Source organism: Dreissena polymorpha, chromosome 4 (assembly GCF_020536995.1).
Source record: "Dreissena polymorpha isolate Duluth1 chromosome 4, UMN_Dpol_1.0, whole genome shotgun sequence".
Taxonomy (NCBI): domain Eukaryota; kingdom Metazoa; phylum Mollusca; class Bivalvia; order Myida; family Dreissenidae; genus Dreissena; species Dreissena polymorpha.
In genome coordinates this window covers 46,803,593-46,816,656 of record NC_068358.1, presented here as the reverse complement: position 1 = coordinate 46,816,656, position 13,064 = coordinate 46,803,593, and the positions used below count along the sequence as shown (strand labels likewise).

The 13,064-nt window shown below is 34.5% G+C and overlaps 1 protein-coding gene across 1 annotated transcript; it reads right to left on the bottom strand.

Moving 5' to 3' along the window:
- Positions 1-200: 200 nt before the first annotated feature.
- LOC127878404 (uncharacterized) lies at positions 201-11,766 on the bottom strand. The gene is made up of 4 exons (XM_052424929.1): positions 11,733-11,766; positions 6,350-6,565; positions 3,224-3,445; positions 201-2,930 (listed from the first exon to the last, which is right to left on the bottom strand). The coding sequence occupies exons 1-4, from the start codon at positions 11,764-11,766 to the stop codon at positions 2,668-2,670; spliced, it is 735 nt and encodes a 244-aa protein (XP_052280889.1). The 3' UTR covers positions 201-2,667.
- Between the last annotated feature and the right edge of the window lie 1,298 nt (positions 11,767-13,064).

Genomic DNA, 13,064 nt, shown 5'->3' with positions numbered 1-13,064 from the left:
CCCACTGTTGTTGTGTCGCGCTGAACTAAAACATTATCGGTTCTAGGAGAGAGACATATTGCAAACTTATTAACTAGCATGTTAAGTTGTGGTATTTTCGAAATAGGCGACATTTAAGATGACACCTACCGGAATTCGTAGGAAACGGCTCTTGATAAGCGGTCAAGGAACGCATCATTAAAAAACACCTTTTTCCAACACAATTTATTACAAGACAGCAAACAAAAATATAAAGCAATATGGCTATTCAGCGCTAAAATGAAGCTAAGCACACTCATTGTTAACACAGTTTTAAAAATGACCTTCAAATTATCAAGATAAACACAAAACAGTAAATCAAAACAGAGTCATAAATTTGGCCCTAATTTGGAAACATTCTTTGTTTTAATTTGATCTGGTGACCAAGGTTTCAGACGCATCTGACCAAGATTCTAACTTATAATAGATATTGGCACTATAACAATCTGACCAATTTTATGAAGATTGGGTCATAACTGTTACTTCTAGAGTGAAACAACTGTTCTTCTAGTATTTGCCCATTGATCAAGTTTTCATGCACGTGACACAAATTCCAACTGGTTTTAGATATTTCCGAAAAAAACAGTATTACAAATTTTCATCAATATTGAATCATTTATATGTCCTCTAGAACGCTTACAAGGTGTTTTTTATAGTTGACCTGGTTATCTAGTTTTCGGACGCACAAAGCCCTGATTTGTACAAGTTTCATAAAGAGTCTTAAATGTCCAATCTAGAATGGTAACACGGTTTTTATAAAATTGTGTTTGGTTATAAACGAACGTAACCCAGACGTAACCCAGATTACAACTTGGTTAAAAGAATGTCAAGATAAACATTCTGAACAAGTTGTATCAAAAGTGTGTCATATTTGTCCTCTGATTATAAGGTTTTCCTAACATTTGACCTGGTGACCTATGTGTTTGACGCCCATGATCCAGATTCAAACTCGCCAAAGATATTGTCTATATAAACAATATGAACATGTTTCAGATGAGATCGGATAACAAACATGACATTTAGAGCCGAAGGTTGACAACGCACGCCAGACACCGAATGACGACGGAAGCCAATAATTTGGTGATCAAAATAGCTCACCTTGAGCGCTTGTTACTTAGGTGAGTTAAAATTACAAAACTAGCACAGTAATGTAATGCAATCAGGGACAAGAAAATGCAATTATAGCAATAATCACGGAACTAATGACATAACGAGAAATGAGCAAAGTGAGTGTCTATAGCTTTCCTATACCGGTACCATAACACACATGTGAAGCTAGTGCATTTTTTTTTTTTAATATTCTTTAAAAAAAAAGATATGCATGTACAAAACAAAACACATGATGACTATTCAAATGACGTTCACAATATTTAAGGTACAAACTTACTGCATGCAATCATATTAAATAATCAGAAAACTCATCAAAGTTGGGATTCGCAATTATTATTTACAATCACTTATATGTAAACTCAAGAACATAAACAAGACAAAATATATAAAGTAGATAAGACCTAAATAACATGCTTTCGTAATTTCTTACAGTCCTGTGACAACATGTCTATAATATACTGCAAAGCTCAACATCTATGTAAAAACAACATAAAAACAAAAACAGTTCGTCCGTCATTTCTGGCAATCGGCCACTTAACAACTTCTATATTACTCTTGTGTGTAATGACATCATGTATTAAAGCATGCAACCTACACGTGTAGTGTGTGATTATTTCTACGCCATTGCTGTACGAGGAATATTAGCTTTATGATCCAGGATGGTGAGTTGAAATTTAACTTAATTAATGTGTATTCAATAGTTGCACTGTTTGCATTTGTTATCAGAATTACTTTTCGGATGTATCGGGGTTAATCGATAAATAAACAACAGAGACTCGCTTGAACTAAATCGCGTTGTTCGTTATAATATTAAATAGGATATAATTCTTTCGTTTTTTATAATACATCATATCCGATAACTCTTTGCCGCGGTACGAGTAGCATAATTTAATATATTAAGATTCTCATTCACAGCAATCAAGTTCATTTTTATTTTGACCATGTTTGCTAACACATGCCTATTTCGATTTCTTAAAATACTTTAGGATGTATTATTTGAGAACTATTGCAGATGTACTAACCAATATGTCACTTTGTCCAGAATGAAGATGATCTGCATATTCATCTTTATGAGATTGTGTCTGATATTTACGAAGCTATGTGTTTACATCGAAATATTAAGAAGATGAATGAAAATTAAATTTTAAAACTTTTCAATTTGCCCGTTTGCATTTACGTTTACATGTGTTCTGAAAAAATGTCGGGACATGTACAAGGTTTGGAGAATAAAATTATGCCTGGTGTATACACATAATAATTTGCTATGACCGTTCCAACGGCTGTTACTCAAGTTGAGTTCTTTTTTAATTGTTTTGTGCTGAGTCTATACCTTTTGACTGATGTACAACTGTTTTTAAATCAAACACTTGCCATGACTTAAATGACCTCTTGATATAATAAGGTTTGTTCTACTATTTGTGCAGATGACTGTATGTATACGTTGATAGATGCGGTTATCGCTTGTGTTTTATTTGAATACGTTGATGTTTTCAATTTTCTAAACGTGGCTTTGAATCACATGACAGCCAAATTGACGGTTTATATCCCAAACAACTGTTCCCTTGAGTTCTTTGTTATGGCAATACTGTTGACAACAGTGACGTCATTTTCGATGTCTCCTTTTTGAAATGCCAAGGCATCGAACAGGCTGCAGGTCAAGGTCGCTGTGTTGTAGTGGGCACTGATGCAGTTCTTTGGGTTGGAACACCTTGATGCGCAGTCGAGTTTTGACCCGACATTCTTGAATACGTCGATTGCACTACCAGTGTGAACATATCCTTGAAAGACCGAATAAAGGACGCCTGAAGAATAAGATGTAAACACATGTATGAGCATGTATTAAATGCTTTGTGTTAACATAAATGGATATGCTTTGACCGCGGCATCGTCGCTATCTACTGTTTTCAATACACTTGTCAATTAATTTACTTATCATCAACTATAACTTTAAAGTTTATGCTAAAGCATTTTAGTTTTTTTCTACGTACTGTGATTGTTTTGCTCCGACCTGTTGCATATTTATACTGTTTTTCATATGAAACTAGGAAATAATTGTTAGTAAATATCTTACATATTAAAGCATTTCCCAACTTACGATTGGCTGCAGAATATGGAATACCTTCCACCTCAACCTCACACAGAGTGAGTGGCGAGTTAGTTGGATTTTTACGCGTAATCCGTACCCACTGACCGTACACCGGTGTCGATAGCTCAAACGTGTAAAAAGCGCCGACCTGGCCAGGGTGAAAGCCCTCAAGCGATTGAAAGCCGCGCTCCGAGAAACCGACGTAAAGCTCGACATCGTGAAGTATTTCACCTGAAACACATGAATAACAACTAAAGACCTAATGACCATATGCGTACATGTAACAGCTGTTATTCGGAGCTCATTGAATACTGTTTTATTTCCGCCAAGTCACATGAGATATAAATAAACATTACCTAGATCCATGAGGTTGTGAAATGATGATAAAGGTACAATAAAATAAAATATGCGAATATTAAATGGAACATAACCGTTTAAAGTCGTGTGCACATATAAAACAAACGACGTCAAAAGTCATATATATTTAGAAGTCAGTGATTAAAATGAAAACAAACGACGTCAAAGTCATTAATATACAGATGTAAGTGATTAAAATGAAAACAAACGACGTCAAACGTCATTAATATTTAGAAGTCAGTGATTAAAATGAAAACAAACGACGTCAAAAGTCATTAATATTTAGAAGTCACTGATTAAAATGAATAACTGATAAATTCACCTTGCAGGAATGCCTATATGAACAATGGAGTCTTTGAGAAGTGTTATTGTTTAAAGCTGTTCAATTATCCTTTTTCACATAGCTACTTAAGACAAGCAATAGAAGCGTAAAAAAATTTTTGGCATAAACATTAGAATAATGAGTTTTTCTACAATAGCTGAACATTTAAACAAAAGAAAAGGAACCTGATTACTTTTTTTTTCGTGCAACTGCCAATAGCTTTCGTCTCTAAAAAACACAATTTGTTTTTTACGAATTGCTTCACGTATTTCATTTACCGTTGAATTGCATTGTAATCGTATTTTTTCTTGAAAAAATATTGTATTTAACGTTATTGTTTATTACCAGAACGTACGGACCCAAGCATGTCTCATCTTTTGCTTTTGTATTTCAAATCATGATACGTGATGGCTCTATATCGGCCCGGGTCGGACTTGCAATATCTGACTAGAATACAACCGAGTGGCGTAAACTGAACAAAATGGCGACTAATTTCAATCTTAATCAGAATAAAAAATCAAAATATCTGCAAAAAGCAAAATAAAATTAAAATAACCATACTATTACATACAAACGAAAATACTGGATATACTGTAGATTTGATCGATCCGACTACTATACACATGATTAGCTTACAACAGAAGTCATGGAACCAAATTAAAAGACGGAAATGTTTACCCTTCTTACAACTTAAATCCAATTATTCAAACAACAAAAATATGCACGTTAATTCTATTTTCTTTTCTCCGTTCAACTTAATTTGAGCAGGAAATATGAAAGAATAGAGATACATTTCTTCGCATGCAAACCACACTGACCAGAAACACACGTTTAATGAAATCGCATGTTTTAACGATTTATTTTATAAATAGCAATAACTTCACAATCGCTGTCCAAAACAAAGTCTAGTTGAAACTGCAAGACTTGATTTTTTTTTGCGTTGTAAGAAACTTTTTATAAAGAAACTTAAACAGCGCAAGGGGACAAAGACACAACAGTCGTTGTCACGTCCGTTTATATGATGGTGCAAATAAAGTGTATGGAATGCTTTGTCAATTTCTTCATTAACGATCACTTGAGCTAATTTAGGATATATATATAGATTTCAAGCCCGATTACTTTTTATTCGCCCAAGATATTGCACTTTCTGAATGCCCTATATCAGGGTATGCCACCAAGAATTTTCGCTAGATTGTGTTTCTTTGATATAACAACTCGTTTAATAAATTGCTAATATTCAAACTCTATATATTTCCAATTTATTGCTCCTTGATGCTTTAAAATGAGCATATTTCCCATAAATGGACACATTTTGATTCATTTCATTGCATTTGTTTGTATTAATTTTACTGTTTGTATAGACTCGCGCTACGATGTACCAGTCTAGAATAGGGGAATATTCAAACTCTATATATTTCCAATTTATTGCTCCTTGATGCTTTAAAATGAGCATATTTCCCATAAATGGACACATTTTGATTCATTTCATTGCATTTGTTTGTATTAATTTTACTGTTTGTATAGACTCGCGCTACGATGTACCAGTCTAGAATAGGGGAATAATATTACTACAGTTCATACTCGCTACATAAGTTATTGTAACCATACGTTTTTCTTTTTATTTGTAAGCGTTAGCTCACAAATAATGCAGCCCGAATTTTGCAAATCAGTATGCCTGAGCTACGCTAGGAACCGTAACCCGTGACTGCCTGTGTGGATAACTCCTGAAAATTTAGCAGACGACAGAATGCTTAAAGCGTCTGCAATAACCACCGCATCTGCCTGTTCTGGTAGAGTAAATAGTGTGTATTTAATAGCTTGTAAGACAACGTTGGCCAGTCTAGTGTTTATCATTAAAATCTGTACATATTGGCTGCTTTCAGGGAAAACGGGGCTTAATGCATGTCGAATAAGATTAGCATGTATCAATTATTTGAAGGAAAAAAAACACACACATCTCGACCTGTGTTTTAATTAATTAAGACACACTCTTAATAAATTTGAATGGGTTGTGGTCATTTCAAACTTGCGATATAAAAAGCTTTGACATAATTTTGAAAACTGAGTTGCGTCTAAGATTATACAACAGCGAACAAATTCAGTGCCTTCAGCGCTTTGATATTTAAGACAAACGGCCAAATGGCAAATATTGGTAGGATTCTTGTTAATTGTCCATTACTAGACATATCTAAATGCAGCAAATATATGCACGCCGAAGAGGGTTGTGTAAGTATGCTCAACCAAACAATTTAAAAAAATAAATAAATAGTGATATTCACTTCATAAAATGATTTTCTTACAAAGCATTCTTCGAAATCTTTTTATACAACGATAGAATGGTCTTAGCTATTCTAACTATATTGGCTATAACGATTTTTCACACAGAAAAATTGAGCACGCACGTCAAATCATTCCATGAATTATAAATTTCACCAAAATTTAAGGCTCACACTTACTGCTCGTTATCCTGTTGTAAATCTTGACGCTGCGGATGAGGAATATGTTCTGGAGATTCACCCACCATGATGAGGCGTTGAGAGACACAGTGTGTGTGCAGGAAGAGTCTCTATCCAAATCCCCTGATGTGTTCCCGTCAACGGCACGGTCCGCCGTATATATACCGTGCGTGTCTGTCTGGTTGGCAGGTTTACCAAGGGCAACATTAACAGCGTCTGTTTAAGAAATATAGTTGGGTGAACGTAAATATCGGCGTCGCTACATAGACATTCAAATATCGATAAAATCATACCGGTGAGTCCTCCTTAAAAAAGAAAACGGTGAAAAAAATGCACCAAACTCTGCTCACTAAGTGCTTGAAGTGATTATTTGAGATCACACGTTGTTCATTATCCGTCGTCGGTCCGCGCCCGTGTGGGTGCGCGCGTCTGTCGTCGGTCTGTTCGTTACACGACTATTCTGTCGAAATCTTTAATTTGATAATACAGAAAGTTGTAAACAAGTGAACGCTTTAAAAAATCTTCTCGTACTTGAAATTTACATTCTAATGTGGGCATTCACAATGACTGTTTAATGTTCGACCCCGTGGTCAAAATTGACCAACGGGAGGGGGTGGGGCACAAACTTTATTTAAAGTTCAATAGCAACAATGCTTGACAAGAGCACCGCCTAGCGGGTGCAGACCGCTTATCTATTTTTTTTTTAAAGGTGAAGGGACCTATCTCAATACTTCAATCAAAAAGGAGGGAGGGGTGGGGGTGGAGAGGGGTGTATAGTGGCGGGGTGTGGTCATTAGTTGCATTATCTTCCAAAAATAATTTTAAAAAATGGAAAAAAAATCTTTCTCATTTTTTTTAGGGGGGGGGGATTCTTGGGTAGGATTGTTGGACGGTCTTTCAAAAATAAAATAATAAAAATAAATATATGTGTTTTTAACCATGTTTTTAAAAAATGGGGGAGGGTCGGAGGGGGTCAGGGGGGGGTGAGAGGGGGTTATAGTGTGAGGGTGTGGTCATTTATTAGATGATCTTTCAAAAATAAGAAAAAAATGGGGAAAAAATATATAAAAAATGGGGGGGGGGAAATTCTGGGGTGGGGCGTGGGGATGGTTTGGGTGGAGTCTATTGTGGTATGTCATGTAAGTGTTGTTTTGTCAAAGTATGATTCAAATCTGATCATAAATAAAGAAGTTATAGCAATTTTAGCCAAATTTAATAATTTGACATTGCGTCAAGGTCATTCAAAGGTAAAGGTCAAATTAAAAGTATTTGAAGTTTGAAAGCAATAGCCTTGATACATAAGAAGTAAATGTCCTGTATAATCTCCTTATGATAGTAAGCGAGTGTTCCAAGTCTTAAAGCAATAGGTATGATACTTTAGAAGTTAAGTGGACCAAAACACAAAACTTAACCAAATGTTCAATTTTCTAAGTATAAAAAGGGCACATCATTCTGTCAAAATGCCAGCCAGAGTTACATAACTTTGCTTGCCCAGTCCCTTATGATAGTTAGTAAGTGGTCCAAGTATGAAAGCAATAGCTTTGATACTTTAGGAATAAAGTGGACCTAAACACAAAACTTAACCAACTTTTCAATTTTCTAAGTATAAAAAGGGCACGTAATTCTGTCAAAATGCCAGCCAGAGTTATCTAACTTTGCCTGCCCAGTCCCCTCATGATAGTAAGTAAGTGTACCAAGTTTGAATGCAAAAGCTTTGATACTTTATGAGAAAAGTTGACCTAAACACAAATCTTAACCGGACGCCAACGCAGACACAGACGCCGACGATCAGTTGATGATAATAGCTTTTTTTTCAAAAAATAGATGAGCTAAAATGATTGGTTATAAGAACCCGCAGAAAACACATGGTTTGCAATAGATTTTAACTTCTGACATAAATTAAGTAAAGTGTGCTCCTGTTTTCAAAAGTATTTAAACGATCTAGTGTCAAAATGGTTTTACAAATTATATAACCCATGTATTACGAACAAATTTAATTTGAAACAGCAAGGCGCCGATATTTCTTAATTCCTTCAATATAAACGTTTTCCTCCAAAAGAAATTGTCTCATTTGGGACAAAACAAATAGTCATGTCATAAATTGATTTTTTTTCACACAATTTGTATTCTAATTATATCTCTGTGTATGTGTGAATACATTTACTTTGATATTAAATCTGAACCCGCATGGGACCCATTAAGATAGCACAGTCCTTTGGTACTGCTCACTTATTGTTTCGATTTATATAAGTGTGTCAAACACACACATTACAATATTGCTAAAATGTACCACAATTGTATTTGTTAATTTAAGATAAGTATATAAAAATAAAAAAATCGAAACAATAATATCATGAATTGATAGTCTTTCATTGACCAAAGCCAATGTTTAATATTGTTCGCATAATTATAATTCTTTCTCAGAACAATATAATTTTTATTACTTAAATTACCGTAAATACTCTAAGATCTCGGACACTTAAAAATATATGTTTGTGTTCGACGATTTAGATATAAAAATGACTCGTAAGGTAAAGGTCGAATAATTTATAGACACTATGAATATAAACCTTATTTACCATCTTATTTACGTTTATATGTGTGATGTTGTGTTACAGATACTCAAACTTTGACCACAGAGAAAAAAGATAAGCATCACTATACTGTAGTATGAACCTTTAATTATTCAAATTCAGGTTAACATATACTTTCAGTGTGATAAGTATAATTACCTTGTATTAATAACTGTCTTAACATCTTCATATGTAGCGCAGTATAACTGGGGCCTATTTGACACATTACATATTTTGAGCTAGGGCATTTTGCCTTTGATAACTAAATTGGTATAACTAAACAGGTGTTTACTAACAGAACAATTATTTTCACGAGAATTGCAATGATCAAAATTGGCACTAAATGATACAAACAGAAGCTTTGAATACGTAAAGCAGATTAATTGGCTTCCTCACAAAGATCATTGTATGTTTTTCAAAGTTAAGTAAGTCCTCCGTGCCTGAGGATGCATTTTTTGTGGACCCGAAGTGTTTACCAGCACTTCTAACAAATTAATTTACTAGACGCACATACGTTGCGAGAAATATTAAAGTGAGATTGTACGATTTTGTCAAATATTTAAGAATTTATATAAAATGTGTAAAAAAAAACTTATGCATATATTTCAATAAACATTAGAATAAAAGTTAAGGAGAACATGTGTCGAAAAATGCGAAATAAGCCAGATATTTAATTCTGAAATAGAAAATGTCTGTACAGTCGAATTCGCCAGCATGTATATCATGCATGTACGATGTGAATCTAAATTTAGTTTTCCGGATCATTTTAATTTCCTGCAACGATACCTATTCATACGACACACGAACACTAACTCCGATCCTAATATAAAGACGAATGCTTCGGTTACTGTAGGAAAATATGTACGAAATATCTTCGTCACAATCGGCTCGGGTCGCTAATTTGTCTTTGCTGCATTTTATGACATTCGTCTTCAATGTATAATTTTTCTTGCCTATTGTGTGTAATTGTAACATATTTTTATCAATATAATACAATTTAACACACATTAAAATCGTACAATCTCACTTTAACAAAGCTGCGATTTCAAGCTTTTAAGTTGTTACTGAAATATTTTCAATTTTGGCGTGGTCTTGCTTTGTGGAGGGAAGCCGGAGTATCCGAAGGAAAATCCACCTGTCCGGTATGGTAGCCACCCATCCAACTCACATGCTGCTGGGAACGGGGATTGAAACAGGGTCGCAAAGGTGAGAAGCTGTTGTACCAACCAATGCTTTTACCTAATAACTCGTACACAGATGATTTAAACTGCCTAACTACTTTAAGCAATCGGGTGAAACCATGACGTATATTTATGAAAGATCCAAATTTACCCAAAGTAAACGAAAACAAAGAAAACAACAGTCCACTGACTTTCTGTATTCATCTGCCAGGTTTATTACTGTCATCCGGTTGTAGAAAAACATGTGTCACGGAATTAAAGAATAAGATGAATTCTGAAAGAATGAAACTCTCAGTAAATGTAGCTGTTAAAAATTAGAAAAAAATCAGAGTCACAATAAAATATTTTGGCTGAAAAATAGGGTGTCCAAAATTGTAGTGTCTGCAAATTTAGAGTAATTACGGTAAAAAGGGAACCAGCCTGTGAGGTTAATAACGTTTATTTTGGCTATTCTTAGTTGTACATTCAGTAATAAATAGCAAACACAATTATTTTTTATTATTAAATATTCTAAACTTGATAAACTGGATACCATTGAAATCTCAATTAAAGATAACGAACTGTACGGCATAGACCAAAGAAAGACTGACGTTGACAAAAAACAACTAAGAATGCTCTTGAAAGTACTGCTCAGTCTTTCAGTGACAAGTAAGAAACTGTGAAGAACAAAAGATGTGTTTGTCAGAAACACAATGCCCCCTACTGCACCGCTTTGATTTATTAATTGTTTTTGTATCATTTGGCAGGTACGGATAATCATCTCCCTTTGAAGCTTATTACTTCCCTTGGATTTGTTTTTTGACCTTTGACATTGAAAGATGACCTTGACCTTTCACCACTCAAAATGTGCAGCTCCATGAGATACACATGCATGCCAAATATCAAGTTGCTATCTGAAGGGACATAGAAGTTATGAGCATTTTTCGAAACCTAAACGCAGAAACCTAAACGCAAAGTGTGACGGAAAGACGGACGGACAGACGGTCCGATCACTATATCCTTCATCGGAGGCATAAAAATCAATATGATCATAACAAACAACTAGTAGAGCACTCTTAAACTATCAATGAGCTGTCTTCCGCTTGCAAGAGACAACTGCATAAAGGAGTCCCTGAAGTCAATCTCAGCACTGCCAATTTAAAACAACTCCTTGACATCAAATGCAGAGAAATGGGGAACAATTTATTATATACAAACATTGACGAGGTTTTAAACACAAATGCGTCTGGAAACCCATATGAAAACACTGAAAACGTATTCAATAAATTTCTCTCTGAACGTTTGCATGTGACCGACATTAAATTTGAACCTGACTTTGCGCCAACCAATGCTGATACATCACGGACATTTCCAAGAGAAATTTCTAATTGCAAACTTCTCCTATTTAAAAAAAAAAAAGGAAGCTGTTCGCCGTTTTGATCAGTATATTTCGTGGTACAAAGTTTGACATAAACGAACAATTCCCGGAAGAAGTAGAACAAAAAGACGTGAACTTTAACCTCTTGTAAATTATTTTCGGAATCTGAAAAAGCGGGTGGTTCTAGTGCTTAACCAATTGTTCGTTGATTGCAAGGAAATCAGAACCGGTGATGTCGTGATTTCTCATGACCCTATGCGCTCGCAACGAACCAGCTCGTCTGGGCCGCACAGCATCCAACAGCATAGCGGAAACCGCCACACCTTTCGCAACACATGTCAATCAAGTAAATAAATTGATTTCACTAAATTTAAGGGAAGCCATGGTGGTCTTTCAGTTTCATGTTTAAATGTGTGCGGACTCTTGAAAATCAAAATTTAACTTACCAGATTTCATTGAAAACCTTAACCAATTTGACATGTTCGCCTGCTTTAAAACCTTCTGTGACAATAGTGATGTTATCAATGTAAGCAATTATTAATGTTTTCTGAAAAACAGATCACAAAACGAGCGTAAAAGGTCAGGTGGAATCGCTAAATTTATTTAGGACACAATATCGGAACATTTGGAAGAAATGGATACGGAATGTGAATACGTACAATAGTTAAACCAAAACTAGAGACTAGAGATTTTACCAAAAATTATTTAAGACTGAATTTGTTTGCGGATATATTCCTGAATGATGGCTTAATGGTTGTATAGTGCCAATTTATAAAACAAAGGAGCTACTGAAGATCCCCAAAACTACAGACATATAACGATACTAAGTTGCTTAGGTAAATTATTTACAGCTGTGTTAAATAATAGACTCACAAAGTACTTAAAAGACAAGTATTTGTTAAACGAAAATCAGGCTGATTTCAGAAAGAGACATTCAACGAAAGACCATATGTTTGTGTTGCATGCTCTGGTTGAAATTTGTATCTGTAAAAATAAATAGTTGTTTTGCTGTTTTGTGGATTTACAGAAGGCATTTGATTTAGTCTGGAGGGTCGGCCTGTGGAGAAAAAATTAAGTTATAATATTGACGGTAGTTTTTTAATATTCTTAAAAATATGTATGCTCGTATAAAATCGTGCATTTTTGTAAACAATACATATTCAGAGTATTTTCCATGTGCAATAAGTGTACGCCAAGGTGAAAATATTTCACCTGCCCTATTTTCTCTTTACCTAAATGATGTTGAAAATTACTTTAGTGTTAATATATCTGGTCAAAATTAAGATATGTATCTTAGATTAGCTGTGATTCTGTATGCTGATGATTCTGTTTTATTTGCTTACGCAGAGGAAGATCAAAATTCAGTACTAAACACTTTTGATTAATATTGTTGCACCTGGAAGCTTGAGCTAAATTTGGAATAAATTAAGATTATAGTTTTGGGTGATACATTTAAAAGAAACGTAGTTTTCTCAGTCAATGAAAGTTGTTGACTCTTTAAATATTTTTGAATAATTTTCTCCAAAAATAGATAATTTGATTCTTCAATCGAACACCTTTGTGACCAAGCCATAAAGGCACTGATTAGTTTGAAAAGGAAACTG

Coding starts and splice junctions, on each gene's coding strand:
- LOC127878404 (XM_052424929.1), bottom strand. CDS start 11,766: ATGCTGTTGGATGCTGTGCGGCCCAGACGAGCTG. Junction 6,566..11,732: donor TGTGCGGCCCAGACGAGCTG/GTTCGTTGCGAG, acceptor TTTCTTAAACAG/ACGCTGTTAATGTTGCCCTT. Junction 2,931..3,223: donor TCCATATTCTGCAGCCAATC/GTAAGTTGGGAA, acceptor CTTATTCTTCAG/GCGTCCTTTATTCGGTCTTT.